This window comes from Drosophila serrata, unplaced genomic scaffold, assembly GCF_035046125.1.
Source record: "Drosophila serrata isolate PLE 108 unplaced genomic scaffold, ASM3504612v1 contig_184, whole genome shotgun sequence".
NCBI classification, from domain to species: domain Eukaryota; kingdom Metazoa; phylum Arthropoda; class Insecta; order Diptera; family Drosophilidae; genus Drosophila; species Drosophila serrata.
In genome coordinates this window covers 1,605,701-1,632,217 of record NW_028257082.1, presented here as the reverse complement: position 1 = coordinate 1,632,217, position 26,517 = coordinate 1,605,701, and the positions used below count along the sequence as shown (strand labels likewise).

Genomic DNA, 26,517 nt, shown 5'->3' with positions numbered 1-26,517 from the left:
ACTCTGAAATCGCCATCAGAAACTTTTGAACAATAAACAAACAATAGGGGAAGTCTTTATAAATGATTTTTTTTTAATTTGATCAACTTTGCGCTTAAAAATACTTGATTGAGAATGCTTTGATTTGAATAAGTCTACAGTTCGTCCTTCTGGGCATTGACGCCCGGGTACTCCTTGTTTTCAATTGTGACTCCCTTACAGCGCTCTTGCTCAATGAGGAAGTCCTTGGCCTCCCACGCTTGGGCGCCGTCCTTGAAGAGGAATATAGCACGGTCGTCGTCGACCATGTAGCGCTCTGCCTGGATATGGTTGTTCCACAGGCTGGTCTGCCACAGTTTGGTAATGGTCTCAGCCTCGTCCCTTGTCGGCTTGCCGGTAACCGTAACGAATGTCATCAGTGTGCGTCCCTTTTTCGACACTTTAAGAAGGTCCTCGGGGTTCTTGCTGTCGAGGTTGGAAAGGTCCAGCTTTGGCTGTGGGCGAAGGTGCTCGGGCAATTCGTCCGCCTCCAAGGGCTCCTCGTCCTCCTGAAAATACACAATGTTATGCGGGCTCTCTACACTGTCATCTTTAGGCACTCGCCTCCCACTGGTCCAGGAGACGCTCCAAGTCCGCCTCACTGTAGTCGCGTATGTCCTTCTTGGCCCACGCCGGTTTCTCTTCGTCCTTGAACTTCTTGGCCAGAACCAGCGGCGCCAGGGCCAGGATAAACACAATATACCGGGTTTGCATATTTTTTTTGCCAAGTTCGCCACACGTCAGCTTTCAGTGTGCCCAGCTGCCGCGATAGCGGCAATTTACGCGTTTTTAAAATATGCTAGATATGACCTGAAGCAATCTAAGTTGGTCACACTGCCCGAACAGCTGATTCAAAGTTGAAAGTGATTAGAGGCGCGACGTATTATTGTTATTGCGTGGAAATGCGGCTGGTAAACGGGTCTTATAAATGCAGATAAGCAAGTCGATGCACATGGCATGGTGTTGTGAAACGAATACGCCATATCGCAGCTTGCTCAGTATAGTTTTTTGGAAGTTTAATGAATTAGGCCTGGCGAATTGTGTTAAAATTTGTCTTGTTACGATGACATCATCCACGCCGTGTTTTTAATTCGTTCCTCTCCGTTCCATCTGTTTTGTTTTGGTGCTTGCGTACATTTAGAAATATCTTGGCCCACACAACGACGGCGACTACAAGTATCTCTGAAAAAACAAGCTCTCGAGCGATTGGAATACACCGAAGAAAAATCAATAGGAGAACCGAACCTCACCGCTAGGACAAGATGGTCTTTGAGGCGGTGGTGACGGATGTGCTGAACAAGGTCCTGGGCGACTACATCGAGAACTTGGATCGGAAACAGCTGAAAATCGGCATTTGGGGAGGTGAGTTTCCTGTCGTCTCCCCCGGGGAGATGACACAACTATGCTTAGAGTGCGAACACGCAAAACCATCATTTCACCCCATGTTTATTGCTCTATCTGCACGAAATACAAGCAACAACAGCGACGACCTTATCCTTGGCAAAATTACGATTAGTGACCTAATTCTACTTAAAAGTTGATGAGAAATGAGGGGCTTTAGCACTGGCATGCGAGAATCACCAGCACAAGCACATTCTCCAACGGGCTCCCAAGAGAGCGGGCGAGAGGATGCGGATGGGTGGCCACAGATGTATGGGCGCTGGTTGGCCAACTGTTGCATCTCTGTGATGCCATGCCTGTGCGGTCACTGTTTATTTTATTTCTCCGCTTTCCGTCCGCGTATTTATCTTTATATGTACATATGTATATATTTACTTGTATCGGGTGTCTGTGTGAAAACGTAAACAACGCCCGGCCTTTTATCTTAAGAGTTCTTGCTCGTAATTCTCTAAACTACCAATGCGTTGGTATTCCATTACCAATTGCCTCAGGCAAATGGAGCTCGCTCAGAGTCTTAATATAGGCCTAACCTCAACCCCAAGGGTCGCATGGCCACGAACATACATATCATGTAAATGAGTTTGAAAATACAAGACGAGACAAACAATCGGGTTTGTTTGTGATTTGTGGCGCAGGTCGGGAGTTGACAGACGACAATCCGAACCAAGCCTGTTTTATTTCGGCTGAGCTTGAACTTGATGACATAATGCTGGCTCAGCGGCTTCGTAAATTGGTCTCAAACTCGCACTGTTTTAAATATAATTTGCATTTTGTAAAATGATTATTTGGCAGTTCCACTATAAATTTCCTTTCTTTACATACAAAGATTTATTATGGTAAAAAGGTATTCAGGGTAACTAAATGTTTATATATTTCTTATTGTGAAACATTTGTTTTTAATATTCTTAACGCTTTACTGCTTTAGTCCGCTGTACAAATGAGCTTAATCTAATCAACGCTAACGCTACATATGTATGTCAATGTGTCGGTCATTCCGATTTTCACTTTCAAGATTTTAAATTTTATTATAATATTCATATGTAGTCTTAATAGAATATTACAAAATATTTAAGATGATTTTCACATATCCATTCTAACTTATACAAAAGCATCTAAACCTATAAATATACTGCTGGATTATCATCTAGACTATAAAATATATTACATGAAATGAAAATAAATTTTAATTTTCTTTATTTTAATATATTTTCTAATTAAACCCAGAACGGGCGGAATTGATCGTCTCCGCTCATTGTGCTTTTTTTTCTTTTCGTGTGTACATATTTATAATGATTCATGCATGCAGACAATAAGCAAAAAAGCGCTCTATTTCTTAAGTATTCTATTTATTATCTTATTAAATATTATTTACTTTATCAAGAACATTACTCCAATTGCAACAAAGTATTTACTCAAAATCCTTTGATTTCTAAGAAGCAATTGAAGAATTAGTTTGCTTTCCAGTAATCATGTCTTTGCATTTCTTATCGTACAAATTCCATGAGGTCACCTGGTCGTTAAACTATTGACCCACATGCGTTAATTCAATATAAATTCACTATATTCAGCCCCTCATTTGGTATGCCAAGCACAACAAACACTTAACAAATAAAAGACGGCATGCCCAAAATGCTAGTCGCTGGTAAATAAGTAGTATTGATATATTGGCGCGGCTGTGGGTATTTACTCCGCCCTCTGGATATCGCACACCGCGTCGCTTACACTATAAAGCCGGCATACATATATGTACATACATAGCTGTTGACCTTCGTATGAAATTCACCCATTGTGCGCTCCTTCAGCAATTAGTCAATGGGCATTTGCTCCTACAGGCACGATTGACTGATTGCCGAATGTGATAAGACTAATGGAATCAATTCTATCTTTGTTTTGGCAGGCGATGTGGTCTTGCAGAACCTCAAGATACGCGAGAATGCCCTGGACGAGATGGACCTGCCCGTGCAGCTTATCTACGGCTACCTGGGTGAGTGGGGGAATATAACACCTTTTTATTAAATCAAATTCATGGTCATTTAATTCGAATTACAGGAAAACTTGTGCTCAAGATCCCGTGGAAGAATCTGTACAGCCAACCGGTAATTGTCAACATAGAAGACCTCTACGTCCTGGTATCACCCAACAACAATGTTCGGTACAATGCCGAGAAGGAGGCCAAGTATGAGATGGATCTCAAGAAGGCGGCAATGGCTGCTCTGGAGGCAGCTCGCAAAAAGGAGCTGGAAAAGGGTAAGCAAATATATCCTGTCATCCAAAGCTTTTTAATTGATAAGTCGTTATATTTTAGATCTGCCCAAGCCCGATGCTGGCTTTACCGAGAAGCTAACGGCCCAGATCGTGAACAATCTGCAGGTGCAGATCACCAACGTACACTTGCGGTACGAGGACACCACCACGACGGGAAGTCCCTTCTCCTTTGGCATATCGCTGCACGAGCTGGAGCTCTATACAACAGATTGCGATTGGGAGAAGACCTATATGGCTCAGCAGGCGTTGCAGGTCTTCAAAATGGCGAATCTCTCCTGCCTATCCGCCTACATGAACTGCGGTGGACAACTTTACGCCAAGGATAAGACCCAGCTTACCGAATATTTCCAGGAAAACATTGCTCGGAAGGATTCAAAGCCAGCCGACTACCACTACGGTAAGCTCTGCATAATTCTATACTATACACTTTTATTTATCATTTCAATTCCAGTCCTGGGTCCCATCTCTTGCAATGCCAAGCTGAAGCTAAACATGAATCCTGAGCTGGATGAGCCCGCTTTCGATAAACCAAAAATCGATCTAACCCTTGAGATGGAAAAGTTGAACGTGGGCCTGACTAACACACAGTTTGATAATATCATAAAGCTGGGAGACGCAATGAATCGTCAACAGTTGGGCCTACCCTACCGCAAATATCGTCCGCATAACCTACGTAAATATCTCGGCTATCCCTTTATTCAAGCAATTTAGTTTAATTTCATTTTTACAGCCGTCAAGGGACATGCCAAGGAATGGTGGAAATTTGCAATAACAGCTGTTCTGGAAGAGGATATTAGGAGGCCCAATAGGAGTTGGACTTGGAAACACATCAAGGAGCATCGCGATCGCTGTCGCAGTTATGCGCAGGTTTGTCTTTGACTCAGAATCTATTATATACGTTATACATTGTTATTCAATTTAATATTTGAAAAAATAACTGATTTACCTTTCAGAAATACAAAGAACACTCCTTGAGCAAAAAACCGCCTGCAGTGCTGGTTGAAACCTGCAATTTGCTGGAGCAGGAACTGGACATAGTCAACCTGCTGCTGATACGGCAGCGAGTCAACATCGAGATTGAGAAGCAGCGTGAGGCAGTACCCGAGCAGAAGGCGGGATGGTTCAGCGGCTGGGGCTGGGGTGGCGGAGCCAAGAAGGAGGATCAAACGGAAGGACAGAAGTTGGGCAAGTAACTGACTTTGATTTCTGGGGTCTTTAAATTAAATCCCATTTTTATTGCAGTGGAAAAGTTCGAAGCAGCCATGACGAGCGAGGAGAAGGCGAAAATGTACAGGGCAATTGGTTACCAAGAGAATGTGAAGCCCACGGATCTTCCTGAGAGTTACGAGGCCATCAAGATGAACTTTAAACTGATCGCTCTGGAAGTGGGCCTGTACAAAGAAGAGAACAGGGGAAATGAGAAGATTAGAGACTACCAAGAGCTGCCATCGCTAGTCCTTCTTAAGTTCTCGATGGCCACAGCATCGCTCTCCCAACGACCGGCTGCGGAAGCCGTTAGCATTACCGCCGGCATGAGGGAGCTTAAGGTGACGGGACTCAAGTCCGAAGAGAACACTCCCCTGTTAATAGAGTCCAAGATCACCGACGAGTTCAACTTGTTGGATGTGTTCTTTGAGACAAATCCCCTTGACAAGAAGTGCGACCAGCGTGTGAAGATGGTGGCACGTCCGCTACAGATCGTATACGATGCCCCCACCGTAATGGCCCTAATCGCCGCCTTCAAAAGGCCGGAGGATGTGACCCTCTCCCGCTTTGAGGATGCGGCCAGCATACACATTTCCAGCTTCAAGGAGCGATCGGCCACAGGGATGCAGTATATGATTGACAAGAAATCGGTGCTGGACGTGGACATCTTGCTCATGCCAAATATTCTAATCGTGCCCCACAGCGGAGTATACAAAGAGGGCGAGACTTCGCTTCTGGTTGTGAGCATGGGCCAGGTGCAGCTGTCCAGCACCCCGCGCAACGACACATCAAATCTCAACCACTTGCTTTCGGCCGGCGGAGAGAAGGTCGACATTCTAAAGGCGGTGATGGCCAACGCCTATGACAGGTTCACTGTTAAGGTGGCAGATGTTCAGATGCTAGTTGTCCAGGCTGGAGAGCCGTGGCAGACGGTTCTAAAACAAGCCGAATCCACGGATATGCATGTACTGCGACCTGTCTCTTTAAAAATAACTGCCGCACTTTGTGTGATCGATAACGATCCGCGGCTGCCTAAGATCAAGGTGGACATTGATCTACCGTCGGTGCTGGTAAACGTCTCGGAGGATCGCGTAATTCTTGCCATTAAAGTGGCCATGAGCATACCTTTGCCGGATCAACAACAACCCCAGTCAGGGTTGGGGAACACTCGGACTGGTTCACGCAGCTCGATGTCTATATCAACCTTTTTAAACAAGGAGGTGAAAAAGATAAACGCCGGGCAGTCAGGCACTCCTGCGGTGCCCTATCATGAGATCACACAGTACACAAATTTGGACGTTAACTTCTCCCTGGGAGAGATAAATTTCGTTCTCTTCCAGTCTAGCAGGTGGAGCGAGACCAGCGCCCATTTTTCAGTCCAGTATGTCGATCCCTCCGGCACGCGCTCTCCTGCCGTAATGGCACATCAACCGCAGATCCTCGAAGAAGAGCGTCTGCCGACATCGCCAGCACAGCAGATTCTCTCCATTGACCTTCGGCGACTCGAGGCCCATTTCGCAGCGAGAACCTATGAGTCTGTGGCGGCCATCAAGTAAGTAAATTCAGCCACGTTTCAAACCTAGGAAATTCAATTCTTATTCTTTTCAGGCTGGGAGATATCAACCTGCGCCAGTACGGCTGCCCGGACATAGATACGTTGGATGTGATTTTCACGCCCAAATTAGTGAATAGCTCAAACTATCTGTTCACCGTCTCCTGTACACTGGCAGACAAGACGTCCCCGGAGTTCAGCACCAAGTATAATTCCACAGAACAGCTGATCGTGGCCAACTTCGAGATACTGCAGATTGTGCTGCACCAAGAGTGTCTGCGGAAGCTCATGGAAGTTGCGAATAATTTCCAAAACAACCTGGATTTCGTGCTGTCCAGCAACACGCAAAAGGATAGGGCCAGTTTTGCTGGGGGCGGCGATGGCATCCGGCACAAGCTGAACGTTATCCTGGAGGACACTGAGCAGGCAATGACCACCAATCAGATGAAGCGCCGTAAGAAACAGCGATATGGCGTCGTGGAGAGTGTAAAGGTTCGCATGATAGCGAATCTGGACCAAGTGGGATTAAAGCTCACAGCTCAGAATCGAGACTTGACCGAGTTGAACGTGAGTAAATTCGTATGCAGTCTGATCATGAAGAGTTCCTACACAGAGGTCAACATTGGCCTCAAGGATATAACGGTTGTGGACCTAAATCCGAATACCATACACAGGAATGTAAGTGCTCCCCTCCAACGTCATAAAGGCATGAATAATAAGCTATTATAAACCCTCAGATCCTCACTATTGTGGGCACGGACGCCTTCAATTGCCAAGTCGTGCTCTTCAACAAGTTGGAGACCCTCGACTATAACTCGGACGATATGAAAATCACTGTGGACATTGGATGCTTGAGAATTATCTACCTTAATTGGTTCGTTGCAGGTGTCTTGGTGAGTAACTTTTCCTGAATACCATATATTTTATTAATCGACTGTGACTCTTGCAGGATTTCCTAAACCACTTTTCAGCAGCGCAGGCGACCATATCGCAGGCCAGCGCTGCTGCGGCAGAAACTGCCCGCCAGAAGGCCATGAATGCCTACGAAACGGCCACGCGCATGAAGCTTAATGTTCGCATTAAGGCGCCCATTATTATAGTACCTACAAGTTCTCGGTCCTTGAATGCACTGGCGCTCGACTTGGGATTGCTGGAGCTAACAAACAATACAGTGGAGATAGCGGTGGCCAACGAAGAAAGACTGGCAGTCATCGATGAAATTAAGCTGCTCATATGTGATGTAAAGTTATCCAAGGTGACCATAATTGATGGCCATGAAAGCATGGTCGATGGTGAGTGAAATTAAATATAAGTAATCGGACCCCCAAACTGATTGATTATTTTTCAGAAATTGACTCTGTGGTAGGCTATATGTCTAAATCAAACATGATGAATCCCATGAACTGCACCCTATTGGTCACACGAAATCTGTCCTTCTCCTGGTACAAAGATGTGCCCGAGCTTAGTCTCTCGGGTCGTCTCAAGTCCATTGAGGTGAGTTTCATTTAGGTTTATGATGTGGAGAATTTATATCTATAACCACTACAACCACAGCTCACTCTGATGGCGGATGATTTTGCCTTGGTGATGCTGGTTATGAATCACAATCTAACCGAGGGCTTGGATGAGTTTCCCCCCAGTGAAGATGCTCCGCCCGAGGCGAAACCCAAGACACCGGAGAGACGGCTATCACGTGTGGATCGCCAAGCTCGCTCCTCGCTTTATCCAACCAAAGAAAAGATTGTCGAGGCCATCAAGTTTAACTTCCAGTTTGATGGCGTGGTCATAGACCTAATGGAGAGTAAGTACCCGGAAATTGTTCGAGTAAGCAGTGTGTCTCAAATGTATTGTATTCGGGTTTCCCAGGTGAGGACGAAGGACTGGCTCGGTTCGGTATTTTTTTCCTAGCGATCAAGGGCACCAAGCTGGACAATGGAACCCTGAGTACCTCTGTGGTCCTGTGTAATATTCAGGTGGACGATACGCGCAAGAACTCAAAAACTCAGATCCGGCAGTATCTAAGCCGCAAGGATTGGGTTGAACCACGGCTGGGAACGGAACAGATTATTGACTCCTGCTACACAGAACGCAACTTCATGGTCGATATGACGGCCATTATCAAGGAGAACGACACCTTTGGTAGGTTTTGACGAGAACTTCTTCTTCCTTTATAGTGTCAATTTCATCTTTGTAGCTGAGATCCGTGTGCGCGGCTTTGACTTGATCGTCTGCATCGACTTTCTGCTCAGACTTTCAGCCTTCTTTACTTTGCCTGTCGACGATCCACCGCCTGCAACAAGCGACAAAAAACCTCAATCAATGACGGCAACGGTGCAAGAGGCCCACAAATCCATACGCCAATCCACCGCAGATGTAGCAAAAAATGAGTCTCTTGGTAATTACAAGAGTAGGACTTTATGCACAAGTCTCCTCTTAATGTAAAAAATTTGTATTCCAGTTTTCCCAAATGTGGCCAAGAAAGTCAACCTTATTCTCCATATTGACGAGCCTGACATCATATTGGTGGAGAATCTGGAGTATCTAAACACCAGTTGCATAATTTTTAATGTAAACCGGACCATTGCATAAATATTTTCAGGACTAAATTTTTCACCGACCTTTGCAGGCTCAAGCTCATCTGAATTTCCGCGCCATAAACGAGAAGCAGATCATCAACGGACAAATCGACGCTCTCAAAATGTACATGTGCGCCTTTCTGCCAGAGCGTCGCGAGATGACACGCCACTACATTCTCCATCCGTGCGTGATTAGCCTGCAGGGCTCCACACCCGAGGAGGAGGGCATGCACATCAGCCTGAAGCTGAGCGACATCATCATCAATGTGTCTCCGGCCACCATTGAGCTGCTCAACAAGGCGATGGTAAGCATAACCACTGGGAAAGTGGTCAGCCAAGCCGTTGCCGAGGACGCGCGCGACCATTCGAATCTGTGGAAGCAGCATCGCTTCAGCAGCCGCAATTTCTGGTTTACACGGGTAGAGCAGGGTGTCGAGGCCCTGGAGTACCAAAGGAATGTTGCTCAAGCGACAAAAACTGAGAAATGCGTGATCGAAATGCCCAGTATTACGCTTGTCATCGAGTCCGGCGTTGGCTACTATACCAAGCCCCTTATTTCGCTTGATACCCGCATTACGGCCGTATTTAACAATTGGAGCCGCAATCTCACTGCCCAGGGCTCCCTGACTGTGAACATGGTAAGTAGTTTTGAATACGGATAATATCTACATATATAGCACATAAATCTGTAACGTTCTCTAGAACTATTACAACCAAACCCTGGCCGAGTGGGAGCCGATCATCGAGCTGAACGAGGTGGTGGGCCGCAATGGAGTTCGCGAGTATACGCCGTGGGAACTAAAGTTTGAAATGGGCATGGAGAAGGTGGTGAATGAAGCGGATGAAGACGACGAGCAGCAGGCCATGTACATGAATATTAACTCGAAAGAGACGCTTGAGATAACGCTGAGCAAGACCTGTCTGGGCCTGCTTAGCGAACTAGCTGAAGCCTTCTCGCAGGCCATCGATGAGAAGGGTCTGACCAAGCCGACTATCGTGGCGCCTTACGTGCTGGAGAACGATACAGGCTTTGACGTCAACCTGGACCTGAGTAAGGGCATCTTTACGCTGCACGAGGTACATTGCAATGTTACCTCGATGCGCAGTAGCACCCTTCTCTTATCGAACTGTACTGCCGACGTTGACCCCATTGCAATAAAGAACTGCACCATTTCGGCGGGCGGGCGAGCCTACCTACAGACCAAGGATCTGAGCACGTTGTCCGACGAGGATGCTGAGGACTATACCCTTTATGTGACGGTATGTTGTCATAACCCAGCGTATTAGTGAGGTTTAAGAGCTCACAAATGGGGCTTTGGATTTCTTTTTGCAGATTGGGGACATAGGCAAAGAGATCGCATTGCCGGTGTCAAAATCAGATACCAGATACTTTAATCTAATGCATAGCTCGACGCACGAACCGTGGGGAATTGTTTCCGAGGTGAAGCAGGAGTACGGCACCACTAAAATCAACATCCATGGTATCGTCAGTGTAAGTACCAACAGGATAGTGTTAGCATTTAGTTATTAAACCTATTCTTAACTCTTTCAGGTACACAATCATTTCACGTGTAACATAAACATCTTTCGACGCAACACGAATCCCACCGCGACGAACTTTGACGACATCTTTGTAGGACGAGCTAAGATGGGAGAAGTGTTCCATGTACCGCTGCACGCTATATATGCAGACTCCAAGGAATTGTATTTCTGCATGCGCGGCTACAGGACCTCGGTGCAGGGCATTGCCTGGAACTCGAATCCATCGGACTTTAATTATCACCATCAGCTACACTGCAATCCGATCAAGACGTTCGAGCCCCTATACATCAACGCTCGGCGAAAAAAGACGGAAATCTACAACGAGTACTCAAACAAATATACGATGCTAAGCGCTTTCTATACGATTCACCTGCGCCCACCACTCTACTTGCGCAACTGCCTGCCTATTGATATAATGGTATCTGTGGCCGGATGCTCTGTGATGAAGGAGGGTCTGGATAAACAATCCTCCGTACAATTCAACAAGGAAAGCTCCATTAGAGAGGACTTCCTGGACTACGGCGAGAAGGAAGTTAAGTCCGGTAATGTCCTCCACCTGCCTACCGTTCGATTGACCACCAAGGAAATGGAATCGAAGAGTTTTCTTGTCGTTAGGGTAAGTTAACACCTTTACAAGGAAGGTTATAAAAAGTAACCAATCGTCCCACTTAGCTCCTTCAATACTTGGAGAAGGACTGGTCCTGTGCCACCGAAATTTCGGATTACTCTGGCGACATTGCCATCTGGAAGTTTTCATCTTACGATTCGGAGATGAAGGTGGACATGGATCTATATGTTAAGTGAGTAGCTACTAGCTGGTATGGCGGTGCTGCGGGAAGTATTCAATTCCCTCTTCTTTCGCAGGGCGGAAAACCGGCACGACAGTTTGATGCTCACGCTATACAGCCCCTTCTGGATGATCAATAAGACGGGAATGATGCTGACGTACAAGACGGACTCGACCTCAATGGACGTTCTGTACCATCCGCCCGAATATTCCGGACCCATTCTGTTGACCTTCCGTGATAAGGTCTTCTTTGACAAGAAGAAGGCATCCATACGTTGCGACAACGGCACCTGGAGCCAGAAGATCCCGCTGGATATAGCTGGGGCGATCGGCGAGGTGTCTTGCCAAGCCAACAACATGACTTACCACATCGGCGTCCACAACCATTTGACGCAGAACTCGTTGACCAAGCAGATCACCTTTATCCCATTTTACATCGTGTGCAACCGCTGTCGCTTCCCCATTGAACTGCAGGAGCAGAGTCGCCCGGGGGATCCCTGGCTGCTTCTCGAGACAAATCAGTTCGAACCGCTTTGGCCGAAGACTGAGACCATGCACAACCTGGTGGTGCGAGTCAAAGGCAAGGTAACGCCGGCCTTCGACTACACGGAAGTTATCTGCACGCTGCTCAAGCTGGAGGATAGCAAATACGGTGGCATCAATGTGGACGTTCAGACGACGGAGGGCGGTGTCTACATCACGTTCACAGAATACAAGACGGCCGATGCCCCCGGCCTGCTGGTCAACCACACCAACAACCAGATCATGTACCATGAGAAGGGGACGAAACATGAACACATCCTGAATGCCAAAAGCGCCACCATGTACGCCTGGGATGACCCAACGGGACCCAAGGTGCTCGTGTTTGGCACCAACAAGCAGGAGACGGACCTCAAGCGCGATAACATCGGCGAAGTTCTGTATGATCATATAATTAATACCAGTGATTTATTTTCCCTGTTAATCCTTGTTACCTTTGTATTGACAGGACAGAGAATGGCCGTAAGGCACTATGGGTATCATTCCTGGATGGCCTGCAGCGGGTGCTGCTCTTCACCGAAAACGAAAATATCGCCCATCGCACTGAGAGCACCGCTGCTCTGCAGTCTATCACACAGAGCATCGATCTGCGCATCCATGGCATCGGTTTATCGGTAATAAACAACGAGTCGGGTCTGGATATTCTCTATCTGGGTATCACCAGCTCTGGCATCATCTGGGAGTCTAAGAAACAAAACAAAAAGCGCTTCAAGGAGATGACTATCAACGAGAATTCGGTCATCGAGGCCGAGTACCAACGGTACCTCACGCACAAGAAAGTCAACAACGTCCAGACCTACACACTGGACAACAAGTTCCCGGTAATTATTGCGTATTTCTTTTTTTTATTTTTACTTGCAAGAAACTAACTTGCGCTCTCCTTCAGATCGACTTTGATCATATGGTTTTGAAAAAGTCGGTGAATCGTGATATACGACGCAGCTTCTATCCGGCTATTTGGGTGTCCCGCAAGTCGTCGCCATTCCAGAACCAGCTGCATATGAAAATCAATCGCATCCAAGTGGACAATCAGATCATGGATCCCATTTTCGCCATTGTGTTGGCCCCGATACCGCCGCCAAAGAGTGTTGCCAACACAACGGCCCTCAAGCCGTTCATTGAGTGCAGCATGGTCCAACGTATTATGCCCAACTCTTCGGTGCGACAGTTCAAATACGCCAAGATCCTGATCCAGGAGTTCCTCTTTAAGGTGGATCTGAACTTCCTTACGGCCATCTCCGATTTGTTTGCTAAGGAAGTCAGCGACGAGATGGCGGCCAAACAGTTCATTCAGGATGTCATCTCTATCGAGCTGCCACTCTCCGCCTTCTTCGAGGATCATTCGTTGCAAGAGCAGAAGAGCTTTTACGACAATCTGCATTTGGGCCCGCTCAAGATCCACGTTAGTTTCTCTTTGGGCGGTTCGGACACAAAGGCCCTGCCTGGCGTCATCGGTTCAGTGGTGCAGGGTGTGGGCGTTACCCTGACCGATGTCAACGATGTGGTCTTCCGACTTGCCTTCTTCGAACGGGAATACCAGTTCTTCACACAGCAGCAGTTAATCAACGAAATCACATCGCATTACACGGGTCAGGCGTTGAAGCAGCTATACGTGCTTGTCCTGGGCCTGGATGTTCTGGGCAATCCATATGGTCTAGTGGTGGGACTCAAGAAAGGTGTCGAGGACTTGTTTTACGAACCGTTCCAGGTAAACTAATCCATTCAAATCGATCCCATATGACCCGTAACTACTCGGTCTTTTTAGGGTGCCATCCAAGGACCAGGAGAGTTCGCCGAAGGCCTTGTTCTGGGCGTGAAGTCTCTCTTTGGGCACACTGTAGGCGGTGCTGCGGGAGCCATGTCCAAGTATGATGCAACCTTTGTAGAATACTTAATGGAATTTCAAAACAAAACCCCTTTCTTTTAACAGAATAACTGGAGCCATGGGCAAGGGTCTGGCCGCTCTGACCTTCGACCATGAATACCAGAAAAAGAGGCGCCGAGGAATACACAACAAGCCAAGGAACTTCCACGAGGGACTAGCTCGCAGCAGCAAGGGTCTAGTGATGGTTGGTTTTGCTTCAAATCTTTCGTTTTCCGTTTTAATTTTAAAAAATCTGTTTCAGGGATTTGTGGATGGTGTGACTGGCGTTGTAACCAAACCAGTAAGTGGAGCTCGCGAACAGGGCGTTGAGGGCTTCTTCAAGGGCCTGGGTAAGGGAGCAATTGGCCTGGTAGCTCGCCCCACCGCTGGTATGGTTGACTTCGCCAGTGGCAGCTTCGATGCTGTGAAACGCGCGGCGGAGGCGGGTGAGGATGTTAAGCGTATGCGTCCGCCACGCTTCCAGCACTACGACTTTGTTCTAAGGCCGTACTGTTACATGGAGGCTACGGGCAACAAAATACTTAAGTAAGTCTGTGTTAAGAAAAATCACACAGCAAACTGAATATAATTTTCATATTTTTATTTTAAAGGGAGACCGATAAGAGTAAATATGCAACGACAGACAACTTTATCCACTGCGAGGAGATTATCCCGAAGTCCGAGTACATGATAGTGACCAACTACCGCCTGCTGTACGTCCAGCGCAACGATATGTTCGGCATCTGGACGGTAAGTTAAACGAATTACCAGGACTTTTTAATATATCATCTGCATCCTTAGTCTCTCTGGTCTTACCTGTGGAGTGAGATTAACTATGTAACCTCGGAGTCGCGGGGTGTACAGATCACAGTTAAGACCGAGAACAAGAAGATGCTCGGTCTCTTCAGCCCCAAGGAGTCGAACCGCAAGCTGATCCTGCTGGCCGATGAAAGGAAGCGTCTTGCCTTGGTGGACATTATCGAATCTCAGCTCGCCGACCCCAATCCCCACAGGGTCGTGACCTCCTATCCGGGGAGTAATCAATAATGGACTTGAATTTATTTTCCCAACTGTATTATAATCCAAGCACACATACCCATGGCACCAGCAACGACATGGAAATCTACCTCGAGCCTGCAAGATTCTGTCAGTCCAAGCACCTGCACCCGGCACCCTGCAACCCATTGGTAAACGTGTCGTGCTTTTACATATGTTAACAACCATTATGTTTTGATATTACAATTTTATGTCAAAGTTGATGTGACATCCGGAGAGTGACTTTCACTAGCCTAGGGACTAAATCTACAATACGGAGACGAACGGGGTCTCTCCGAGATGTCGGATATCAGATGTCAGATGATGGAACTACGGCTACACCTTCTTCAAGTAGCTGCTGGGTGGTGTGGCCAGCGGCATGATGGGTTCGTAGTTGTTGCAACCATCGCTTTCGCAGAAGGATGTCAGTGACGCCAGCGCATTGGCGGCTAGGGCCTCTACGCTGAACATGGTGCTCAGATGGCCGCTGCTCTCGAACTGGTTGATGATCATGTTTACCTTGCTCTTGGCCTCTGCCTTCAGACATGGCGATGTGGCTAGGCCGCCCAGACAAGGTAGACCGGGATCTCGTTCCCCGGGACTGCCATCAAAGCCCTCGCCCAGTTCCGAGTCCGTCAGCAGATTCTCTTTCTCGCTTTGCTTGCACTTTCCATTGCTCGGTGTCGACCCAGGTGAGCCCGTGACTGTGGCCTTAGTTCCAATGCCCTTGTTGAGGCGACTTAGGAACCAGTTGCGGGCCAACTTATCACAATCCTTGCTCGCCGGACTTGTCTGCGCCGTGGTCTGGGACTTTCGTTGCTTCTTCTGCTCCTTGGTGGGCGTAAGGCCGGGACTGGTCAAGGAAGACAGTATTTCTGACTCGCCGCCATTCGAGTAGCTCTTCTTTACAGCTTTCTTAAGCCGGTCAGGGCTAGGACCGCCCGGTGATAGCTGATTGGAGAGTTCGCTGTGCACGGTCTTGACACGAGCCTGGAAATCTAGCGACATGCTGCCATGCAGGCTTGATGGCAGGGGCTGAACCTGGATATCGCTCTCGGTGTTGAGCAGGCCAAGAGCTTCTACCTCACCGTCGGTTGCGACTGCAGGCAGTGCTTCCTGCAGCGGTTGAGCCGGACACTTGGGCACATCGTACTCGAAGCGACGCGCCAGGGAACTGGGACTGTTGGTCTTCTCGGGCAGCTTCGGCAGCACCGTCGTGGTGGAGTCTATGAGCCCGTAGACGGGCGAGGGCTCCTCGTAGATGATATCCGCTGATGTGTAGGTGGACTTCTTTTGGACCGGCGGCGTAGGCAGTTTGCGAGGCGTCGGGATTTTTAGGGGCTGATGGACCCCGGCATCTCCGCGGATGGCCGCCTCAATGGCGTGAATCCACTCTTTGGCATCGACCTCATTGTTGGCCTGGTACACGAACTTCTTGTTGGGGTCATCGGTGGTGATTTGGAAGCAGATGTCGCGCCGCTTGCCCTCCCCGAAGTGCTCGATCTCGATGGAGGAGCTCTTCAGGTAAAGGCTGCTGCTCGGCCGGCACGCCGTGGGTCCGTCCGCATAGCACAGCATCCAGTCGTTGAGGATGCCACAGTAGCACTTTCGGGTCTGGTCGAAGAACAGTCGCTTTGGCACGATCCGCTGCAGCTGGCCGTACTTGGTGGATCTCTGCAGGGACAGGTGACCAGCTGGCAGATCTGCGTAGGGACAGTCAATGATCAGTTCGTGGGTGAAGGTTATCACCTGCTGGGACTCATCCTCCTCCTGTCCCACACCCTGTACACCCTGACAGATCTCGTATAGCTCCTGTTGGTGCTCCTTCTCCGCTGATCCCGTAACCGGTTGCTGGTTCGGAGAGCACCGATCCAGGGACCCGCTGCTGCCCAGATCAATGTATTCCCGCGAGGCGGACACTGCAATTAGGGGTAATTAGTGGTAGTTGGTGAAGTGGCAGTATGAGTACAGTCAAGCTTGTGCTACTTAAAACGATCTGGGAACAAGAATTTCCATAAACACTTAATGAGTACTCTTTAGTTTTACAAAGAATCTAAAAAGTATTCTCCATATATAATTTTTACTTATTAAATTGAAACGAAATGTCTGGGATTAATTCGGTTCTCTTAAAGCAAGGATTTCTATAAAAACTTAATTATAATATGGGAATCTTATTTTAGATATTTGAATATGATAAAATGATAAAAATTGTAATAATTAAAAAATGGATTAAATTCGAGTAAAATCAATACATTTTAGGGCATTATAAGTAGTTTTTAAATATATTTTTCTTCTGTTCCATCTTAATGGTTTATGTAACAGAAGTTTGACTGTAAACATTTAGTTGTCGCGGAATCACTCACGCGAGTTCTTTGACGAGGATGGGGATGTGAGCATCTCCAGATAGCCGTTGGGACCGGTCTCCGCGCCCATCTTGCTGTCGACACAGTCGACCAGGCTGCTCCGATGGTTAACTGCCGTCGCCTGCTCGTCTGCGCATCCCAGTCCAGATCCGGATCCAGCCAACAAAACCTCGCAGCGGGCGAGAAGAGCAGCGGTCTGCTCCGCGGCCGTCATGTGGAAGAGATTCGAGGCGTTCTCGTACTCCGATGTCTCCAGCGAGGCTCGGAAGTGGGCGCGCACATCTGCAAGACAGAGAAGAAGTGGATGATGGGATGGTTAGTTCTAATGCTCGGCTTCAGCTCTTCAGTTGGCTAAATAAGGCGACGGCGGCCCCATTAGCTATTAATTTTGAAACGCATCATTGGCCCTAATGGCGGAGCGGTTGTGCAAGCCTGTAGTTGCCGAGGGGCAATTAGTCGGTCGCTGGAGCGACTCTGATGGTGTCTCTTCTACCGCCCAGTGACTCATTGAGCACGGGAAGTTGAGTACTCCGATTCAAAGCTATCATACCACATACACACAGCACCGCACAAGTGACCTCATAAAGCGCTCGCTCAAGAGTCAACTGCGAATTGACCGCAGCAATTAAAAATAATTTCACTGGCCAAGAAAGTTAACTCTGGTGTCTGTGTCTCTGGCCCCTCGCCTCCCGCTCAGAAGTATAAATTTTTTAACGGTAAACAACAACAAGAAAAAAAGAACACTTAAATTTGCAAGAAATCTTGTTAAAATTTGAGCACGCAAAGCTCTGGAGAGCTCTTTAAACGTAATAAGTCCGAATATGGGAATAAGAAACAAAAACGAAAAACAGGCATGCTTGTCAGCTCCGAGAATTGGAGACTCCCTTAAAGAAGCCACTTGGCTTCAGTTTTGGGAACACAAAGTCGTTTTATGATACCCTTAAAGATGTTCAAGCAAATATTATAAAGTTGTTTTAAAATGGGTTTATTATTAACAAGAAAATATCCTCATAAAAAAAAACACTCCATTAATATTTCTGCCGTTGATGCTGATCAAGAATATACATAAATGATTTATAGTGTCGGAAATGAAACCTTCACAGCCTTACAAGCTTCTGACTGAAACTATAGTACCATTCTTTGAGTCAACATTATTTAAATTTTATAAGACAATTTGTTCAACAAATTAAAGTTTAAAATACTCATAACTAAGCCAAAAGAGCAGTAATTTTAAATCGGAAAGCTGCGCTATGTTAGTTTATGTTAGCCTAATAAATCTGCATACTCAGATTAAAATATTAGAAAATCAACATTTTTGACAATTTTAACGATGTAACCCCTTATAAAATTATCAAATTTTGATAAAAATTCCGAAAATTTATTTTTTAACCGGAGATGGCTAGATCGATTCAGCTGTTAATGCTGATCAATAATATATATGATTTATAGGGTCGGAAATGAAACCTTCACAGCCTTACAAGCTTCTGACTGAAACTATAATACCATGAGTCGAGATTATTTATATTTTATAAGATAATTTGTTCAACAAATCAAAGTTTAAAATACTCATAACTAAGCCAAAAGAGCAGTAATTTTAAATCGGAAAGCTGCGCTATGTTAGTTTTTGTTAGCCTAATAAATCTGCATACTCAGATTAAAATATTAGAAAATCAACATTTTTGACAATTTTAACGATGTAACCCCTTATAAAATTATCAAATTTTGATAAAAATTCCGAAAATTTATTTTTTAACCGGAGATGGCTAGATCGATTCAGCTGTTAATGCTGATCAATAATATATATGATTTATAGGGTCGGAAATGAAACCTTCACAGCCTTACAAGCTTCTGACTGAAACTATAATACCATGAGTCGAGATTATTTATATTTTATAAGATAATTTGTTCAACAAATCAAAGTTTAAAATACTCATAACTAAGCCAAAAGAGCAGTAATTTTAAATCGGAAAGCTGCGCTATGTCAGTTTTTGTTAGCCTAATAAATCTGCATACTCAGATTAAAATATTAGAAAATCAACATTTTTGACAATTTTAACGATGTAACCCCTTATAAAAATATCAAATTTTGGAAAAAATTCGAAAAATTATATTTTGTCCGGAGATGGCTCGATCGACTCAGCTTTTGATCCTGATCAAGAATATATATAGTTTATAGGGTCGGAAATGACTCCTTCATAGCGTTACAATCTTCTGATTAAAATTATAATGCCCCTCAGGGGTATAAAATTATATTAATATGTTCAGTTATCGTTTCATTTTAATAAAATAAACACAAAAAAATACCTGATAAGAGAGTGTAAGAGGATCCAAATACATTTCCCTCTGACTTCCTTTTCGATATTTAAATATCAACACAAAGATACCCCCATCGGCAGTGATTTCCCAAAACAATGATAAATGAAAGCAACAGTCATCGGAGGAGGGTTTAATATGCTTCCTATGCCCTGCAGAGCCAGTGAACCGAGACTTGAGAAAATTAAACTGACTAAAGAAGACGATGCCAAGGGGACGGGGGCCAAAACAAGCGCCTGGGGCATAGTTCTGCGGCATGTCCAATCCTCTGTTTATTGTCTGCCTTTTGGATACAGAAACACATGTACGCTGGACACAGTGTACAGGTATATACATATGTATATATATTTAAACGATCCGGGGAGGAGACCGAGTCCCCCGCGATAAAAATGAACGAAATATACACAAAGCCAAAAGGAAAAGAACGCGAAGAGCCAGAGTCCGATGATCATAAAGCCAGAACCAGAACAAAAGCGTATTAAAGTTGGACGCCTGCGGAATGAGTCAATAATACTCTGGCACTGGGTTATTGTTAATGCTCGTGTGTCGGAGTTAGCTCTCAACTCCTCCTCCCCCCAGTTTTGAGGCGGTTTTGTAATTTTAACAAACAAAGTTAGCTGTACCCTTACAGGGTATTATAATTTTGAATTGAATTTATTTAAAGTTTATTATATTTATTTTGTCATAAATATATGATGAGTGCCGCATTTCCAAATAAAAATATATACATATATACTAGTTTATTTGTTTGTTTTGTAATTAAATAAGTGCCAAAGCCAAAACTGATTAGTATGCTTCTTTTACACAGAGAGAGAGAAATGCTTAGATAAATAGATTAGAGATTAGATTTTATTAAGGTGTCAACTATTCCCACTACAATATTTGAGCCAAGGCAGTAAGAATCACAAGGTTAAGGAAGGAAAATCTAATTCATGTTTGGTAGAGTAAATTACGAAATATTTGGTATAAATTAAAAGAGTTCAAGTTAAGAACTTCTTTTCGTGTAATAAAAAAATGTAAACTTACCCAACAAAAACTGTTCGATTTCGACCCGCTTAGTGGCTGCCTTTGTATCCATGGCTTGTGTTTTGTTTTGTAATTTATTTTCTCACTGCTTTTGTAGTTGTTGTATTTTAAGCTCAGTGTTAATTTGAGGCGCTTTGCCTTTCGCTTCTAATGTGCGTTGAGTGCTTGTTGTGCTGCTGATCGTTTGATTTCTCGCCCGGGCTTTATTGTGGCTTCTCTCCGATCTGAATTCGTATCTGAATCTGTATCTGTATCTGGCATATCCACCAACTGCACACACAATGTTTTGCCTTAGAAATTAACAGTTTGCTGTGAAAAGCGGATAACACATTTTTATAAGATCACATGCACAATCCAGGGGCTGCAGTAGTATTCCTCGATTCGGAGACACACGCGCTACTGAAGGTGTTCCTGCTGCACCGCCGCAGGGAAACACCTCCCCCGCTGCGAACCCGCTGTGGAGCTATCCTATTAATAGCCGGACTATCGATGCACCACTTGATGCCGCGCATCCAGCAGATATCCGTGCAAACGAACGCGTACGCTTCGAAATACAATACAATTTGTATTGCGCCTGCAGCTCGCAGCTCCGCTTTATTCGTATTATTTTTTATTCTTTATTATTGCCTACTATTTTCGCTTTTTTCGGTTGCACGCTTCGTTTGGCGCCTCATGGAAAATCAACTGATGACGTTATGTGCGCGAGTATCTGGGTATCTGAGTATCTACAGTATCTAGATTCGTTTGTGGGGAAAACGGTGCCTGTGCGCCTGCCATTAAATGCCATTACGAAATCTCTCTTTCGAACGCCCAACGCCCCTCGGCACTTGTCTGGGTGTCTCCGTTTTTGTTTAATTTTTCCCCCTTTTGTCTTTCCGAGTGTCTTCTGTCTGTCATTTGCGGTTTCCACTGTTTTGCGGCCAAGAATTGAATACAAATACGGGGTGCCCGCACGCAGAGGGAGCCCTCCGACTCGGGGACCAAGCCTTTTTAATTGTGAGTCATCTGCAGGGCGACGCGTGTCGCCACAAAGAAGCGACACCTCTGTCCAGTAAAATGCAAATACGGTCGAACTTGCCGTCACACAAAAGCACTATTTACCACTAAGAAAAAGCTTGGGAGGATGATAATTTTTAAAACAAATCCCAGAGATACATTTAGGCTTAGCATCGACAAACCCAATTTAAAGTTCATACTTTAATAGATATTAAAGATACTACTGATCTTTTCGAAATACATACTTGTTTTGAGGCTAAGCTTAGTAGTTTAAATTTCTCGTAAATATAAGCTAATAAGCTGAAATAACAATTCTAGTTGCCAAGTTCAACTGTGTAAGCAAAATGCTGACCATTTCTCTGGGAGACACACCACCCGTACGTACACCTGCTACAAGTACGTGTCTAGACCCAGCTTTTACTTTTCTTCTTTTTTTTATTGTGCCCATAAAACAGAAAATTATTTCGCTAGCTCTGTGACTGAACGTCTGGCCCTATGTATTTATTTCGTTTGTGCCAAACGCTAAAATTATTTATTGATTCAGAACATTTGCAATGCGACACCTTTGTTTTGTTATTGATAAACGCTCGGGCGAATTCCCAACGGCCAGTGTCGTCGTCGTTCTGCGGAAAAGTCAAAACAAACTGTTCGCCAGCTGTCTGGGCACAACAAATCTCGGTGGTAGCCTGTGCGCAGGCGTGTCCGTCTGTGTCCCCCCATCACCACTTCCGGTCATTTTCGTTGACGGGCCGGCTTCCTGCCGACACGAACCCCCAATTACGAAATTACGAAATGCATCCACGCACAGAGTTTGATTTTGCATCCGGTTTTCCACGGCGTTCTGACAACGTTGACACCTTTTTCGCTCTCGGGCGAACTTTTCCTCGCCGGAGCCAAGAAGCGAGCGCGACTTTCCGGCTGTTGCGCCACCATGAATCACTCGAGCTTAACTAACTTGGAGCTTCGGTGTAGGCCTCTCTGGCGGCCCCAGCTCTTGTATGGCAGCCGAATGGTAGTCCGAGCACAGACGAAGTGCCCTCGGTTCTGGCTCCCTCTGCACGCAGAGAAATTATAGAGATATTTCTGACTCTACACATTAAGCATGAATTGTGGGTCTTCCTTTTAAAGCTTTACTTAATGGAGGTCGAGAGGTAATAAGTGTATTTTTCGACCATTTCCGTTTTCATCTTGTTTTTCCGCGTGTATACTCCAAACTGCCAAAGTGTGGTTTTGCTTGATTTTGCATTGCTTTTTCGGGGGAAATGACAGCCGGCCGGCACAGCTAAAGTTAAAGGCCCACGCCCAGCCCTCCTTTCGCAGTTTCCAATCCTCCACTAGGCAGCCCAAACTTCTAACGTTTTTGCCACATTTAGAGAGCCGATCCCGCCGCTGATATCATATTTTAGAGAACATCTTGCCCATTTTGGCAAAAGCAAAACAGGCTGACCAACTACAGTGCGACTTCCGTAACTAGAATATAACCATATTATTATTATTTTAACCATGAGTAGTTTTGTTCATTATTTGTATAAGCTATTAATTTAATTCTCTCTTAATTTAATTAAAATAATACAGAACCTGATACATTCCTGAACTTTATTTGTTTTAAGTGCTTTGAGCTGGAGAAGTCAGACTGTAAAACCAGAAATCTAATGTGGCGGGCAGATGTTGTTGCGGCAGCTGCTGAGAAATCCGAGTTTGAGCCTTCGCAGAAAGAAGGAACCCCAAGCCCAAGCTCCAGTCGCTACCAAGACAATCTTGGACCTGAAGCCCTCCGCCTTCTCTTCCCTTGTGCGTGTCCTCTTTGCTGTGCGGCAGATAAAGCGAGCTGTCCGAGACCCTGCTCGGCTGCCCTTTTTGGGAGCTGTCTCTGAAGGACGCGTCCATGGGACGCCGCGGCAAACAACTCAATTTTAATTAAACGTTGCGCTCTGAGAAATAAATTAAGTACGCTGGCCGGGTTGGCTGCGCAATATCTGGACAGCCTTGGGTTGAGTCGAGCTGCAGTGATAAGTGCATAGCCGTTGCGTGACTCGACCCAGAAGACTGTTCGGCTGGATAACAGGTTCCCACCTGGGCTGGCCGCCTGGCTGACTAGCTGGCTTTATCAACCGGCACAATGAGCCTGATTCTAGTATTGTGCTAACTCTTAATTATGTGCCATAACAAGTATTTTCATTCAACTAAACCACAATCTTTGTACTTAAATGCATTGACGGCGCGACTTTACACGCTACTTGAGGAACGCTTGCAGGCGGTTTTCCTGCGACTTGCTGGCGTCTTTAAACGCGTGCGACTTCAGCTGGGCGGCGAGTTGCAGCAGTGCGTTTTGTTTTTTCGTCTTTGACTGAGGCTTTTGAACGGTGGGCGCCGACGGCTTGGCTGCTTTCTTTTTCTTCTTGCCCGGCGTCTGACTTGTATTCTGCGAAGCTCCTCCAGCCGGTTGGGAAGGTTTTTTGGATGGCTGCTGGGCGGTTTTTTGCTGCTGCTGAGGAATCTTCAGGCCTGCATTGATATCTGTATTTTGGACCAATGTCTTCTTCATCTTCTTGGTCTTCTTTTTGTTTTGGGCTGTTGCTGTTGCTGCTGCTGTTGTCGGCTGAATAGTTGCCATTGTTTCCTCCTTGGCTTTAAGTTTGGCCCGCTTTCGACCCTTCTCCAGGGGCAGCATTGTCTTGTGCTGGCAAACATCGCAGGCGACGGCCTGTAAAAGAGCAGAAGGTTAAATATGAAATGCTATTATTAAATATTTAGTACTGTTCCTTGGCAGGTATAACTGATTATATATTATAAACGTAAACTAATGGTATTAATACTATTTTTAAAAGTCGTGTATTTTGTGTTTTCTAGTTTTATTCAGAACTCTCTTTGCCTCCCGACACTCACCATTTGACTGGCCATGCGCTTTTTCAGCCACTTGGCCCGTTTCCTAGCCCCGCTGCTCATCTCGCCCTTTATTTGTTTGGCTTGCACTCTTTCCAGCTGGGCCACGAGCCTTCGGTTCTTGGCGCTTTGCTTCAGCCTCTGGGGTTGCAGGTGGAGCTGATATCGACCGTCGGCCCATTGGTTCCCACAGCGGGAGCACATCCGTGCTGATCCAAAGCTGTCCTCGGGCAGTTGGACATTGTGCCGTGCCAGCTTTCGACATGTGGTTCTGCGGATGAGATACATTATATTTTGGGGGCATTTCAGGGCAAGTAGTCTGTGAAACTCACATGTAATAAGACTTTAGAATCCGTTCCGTGTGAGATTGGGCGGTAAGTTGGGCAGCACAGTTCCACAGCAAGTCCATGACGGTAGCATGAAATTTATTTGTTGTTAATGTACTTTACTTTGTCGTGAAAATGGAAATTCTTAGGACTTTTTTGAGTCTTCTCCGTTTATCTAGTTTGGTAAGATAATGTGCCCGTTGGTTTTTACCACAAAAAGATTTCTCTCTTCTGGAACTGGCCACACTTATAGCGCCATTGAGCCAGCTTTGCCAGATATAAAAAAAAAATCAGGAAAACGGGGTGTTCCGGAATACGCCTGTTTAAAATTATAAATCAAAGACTATTTGTAGTATTGATACTTAAACTAGTAATTTAAAATTTGAATTCTTAAGACCAGTACTCAAAGGCAGCTCGAAACTATTATTTACATTTTTCTGAACCTTGGATCTTGGGCAACTGACCCCGTGACAAATTCGCCTGCATCCGGCCGTACCAAGTGTGAGCCGGCAGTGGCACAACGACCGGGATGGTGAACAGCTCACCGTGGGCAAATCGCAATGTGTACGTATAGCGTCCTTGCCAGTGAGTGCTCTTTACCACAACCGGTGGTCCGGTATAGTTCTGCCATTGCTGCGGCTCCCCCTTGGAGACGCAATGTTTGAAAATGCCCAATACCTGCCCCAGTTCTTTCACCCGCTTGGCAAGGCAGTGAGAAGAACGTGAGATTTCCTCGTGTACGTCCGAAATTTCCCTAAGGACCTGCTTCTTCAACACCACGAATTGGCCACGTGTTTGAGTTATCTCCAGGATCTTATCGTACGCCTCATGTGCCTTGCGACCCATGTGGTGGAGCTCGCGCCAGCTGCAGTACACCTCCTGGCAATGGCGATACCGCATCAGACACCGTCCCGCCTCCAATTGATGAGCCAAGTGATAGGATTGGACGCTCTCATACTGCTTGCGGTAAGCCCGCAGATGATTTGAATGCCGGATAGTTTGGCGGTTCATGGCCACTAGACGAGTCGCTCCCAGCTCCGAACAGCGCACCAAATCAGTTAGTTGGCAACGAAGGCGCCGGGAATTGACCTGGAGGGCACGAATTACCGGATCCTTGCTGCCGTGCAAGATCAGCCAGCGCGTATCCTCCGGCTCAAGGCCCATCTCTTCCTCTATGCTGTTAATCAACTTGGCAATCTCTTCGAAGGCATCAATGGAGAGGCGGGCTTGCATACGGTCCAGCGTTGCGTTCATCTGTCTTATTTCCTCGGCCATATCCTGGAATGGAATTTCCTCGAACTGATGTTCTATCTGCTCTTCCTCCGCTTCGTTGGGAAGGAGTTTCTCCGGCTCCGAGTTTAAATCATCATCAAATCCAATGCATTTTTCACGTATTACAAGTTTTCCCTGATAATCCTCCGGGGTGCGAGGCGACTTCGCAGCCTCCCTAAAACCACCGGCAGAGATACGAGACTGTATACAGTCCAGCATTTCGTTCATCCCATTTATTTCCTCGGCCATCTCCTGGCGTGGGATCTCTTCGATCAAATTGAGCTTGTATTCTTCCGAAGTCGCCTGTGAGTCATCGTCCTCATCGAATCGAACACAAAATTTACTCATTGCTCGTTTAGTGTTCGGGTTTTCTTTGTATTTCGTCCTTTTCTCCATATTTGTAACAAGAAATTCGAATGTTTACTGCTTTTTCAGAAACAATAAAATTAGCGTAACTGTCTAGAGATTTCCAATGTCTACTTAAATAGTAAATCCAATACAATAAATTAGGTGTAATATAACATAATGCATGGTGAAAGAGTCCTTTGTGGA

At 45.9% G+C, this 26,517-nt stretch overlaps 5 protein-coding genes across 12 annotated transcripts; 1 reads left to right on the top strand and 4 right to left on the bottom strand.

Moving 5' to 3' along the window:
• Positions 1-53: 53 nt before the first annotated feature.
• Positions 54-866, bottom strand: boca (LDLR chaperone boca). Its single transcript, XM_020962408.2, has 2 exons — positions 583-866; positions 54-527 (listed from the first exon to the last, which is right to left on the bottom strand). The coding sequence occupies exons 1-2, from the start codon at positions 730-732 to the stop codon at positions 135-137; spliced, it is 543 nt and encodes a 180-aa protein (XP_020818067.1). The 5' UTR covers positions 733-866; the 3' UTR covers positions 54-134.
• On the top strand, positions 846-15,010 carry Vps13 (vacuolar protein sorting 13C). Of its 2 annotated transcripts, XM_086827899.1 has the most exons (30): positions 846-929; positions 1,160-1,380; positions 3,317-3,403; positions 3,469-3,666; positions 3,725-4,081; positions 4,136-4,357; positions 4,415-4,551; positions 4,638-4,869; positions 4,927-6,442; positions 6,499-7,120; positions 7,180-7,335; positions 7,392-7,734; positions 7,791-7,936; positions 7,997-8,243; positions 8,309-8,581; positions 8,637-8,837; positions 8,901-9,010; positions 9,069-9,656; positions 9,721-10,278; positions 10,352-10,510; positions 10,571-11,176; positions 11,233-11,360; positions 11,425-12,267; positions 12,336-12,708; positions 12,774-13,595; positions 13,653-13,753; positions 13,818-13,956; positions 14,014-14,297; positions 14,363-14,501; positions 14,553-15,010. In XM_086827899.1, exons 2-30 carry the CDS (start codon positions 1,281-1,283, stop codon positions 14,796-14,798), a joined length of 9,933 nt encoding a protein of 3,310 aa, XP_086684025.1. In that variant the 5' UTR covers positions 846-929; positions 1,160-1,280; the 3' UTR covers positions 14,799-15,010. The 2 variants fall into 2 exon arrangements, with proteins under 2 accessions (XP_086684025.1, XP_020818062.2); XM_020962403.2 differs by having other exon boundaries at positions 867-1,380.
• On the bottom strand, positions 14,681-22,647 carry blow (PH domain-containing protein blown fuse). 7 transcript variants are annotated; one of them, XR_015270539.1, is made up of 6 exons: positions 22,291-22,647; positions 20,489-20,797; positions 17,150-17,431; positions 14,992-16,705; positions 14,848-14,925; positions 14,681-14,776 (listed from the first exon to the last, which is right to left on the bottom strand). XR_015270539.1 is itself a non-coding variant. In XM_086827914.1 (3 exons), exons 1-3 carry the CDS (start codon positions 20,538-20,540, stop codon positions 15,123-15,125), a joined length of 1,917 nt encoding a protein of 638 aa, XP_086684040.1. In that variant the 5' UTR covers positions 20,541-21,034; the 3' UTR covers positions 14,681-15,122. The 7 variants fall into 7 exon arrangements, 3 of the variants coding, with proteins under 3 accessions (XP_086684040.1, XP_086684042.1, XP_086684041.1); XR_015270537.1 differs by having other exon boundaries at positions 14,848-16,705; XR_015270540.1 differs by lacking the exon at positions 22,291-22,647 and having other exon boundaries at positions 20,489-21,053.
• A 348-nt stretch (positions 22,648-22,995) lies between these two features.
• Positions 22,996-26,441, bottom strand: LOC110191562 (uncharacterized). Its single transcript, XM_020962439.2, has 3 exons — positions 24,700-26,441; positions 24,371-24,638; positions 22,996-24,188 (listed from the first exon to the last, which is right to left on the bottom strand). Exons 1-3 carry the CDS (start codon positions 24,774-24,776, stop codon positions 23,718-23,720), a joined length of 816 nt encoding a protein of 271 aa, XP_020818098.2. The 5' UTR covers positions 24,777-26,441; the 3' UTR covers positions 22,996-23,717.
• On the bottom strand, positions 25,040-26,361 carry LOC110191561 (uncharacterized). The gene has a single exon (XM_020962438.2). It carries the CDS (start codon positions 26,359-26,361, stop codon positions 25,117-25,119), a length of 1,245 nt encoding a protein of 414 aa, XP_020818097.2. The 3' UTR covers positions 25,040-25,116.
• Positions 26,442-26,517: the final 76 nt, after the last annotated feature.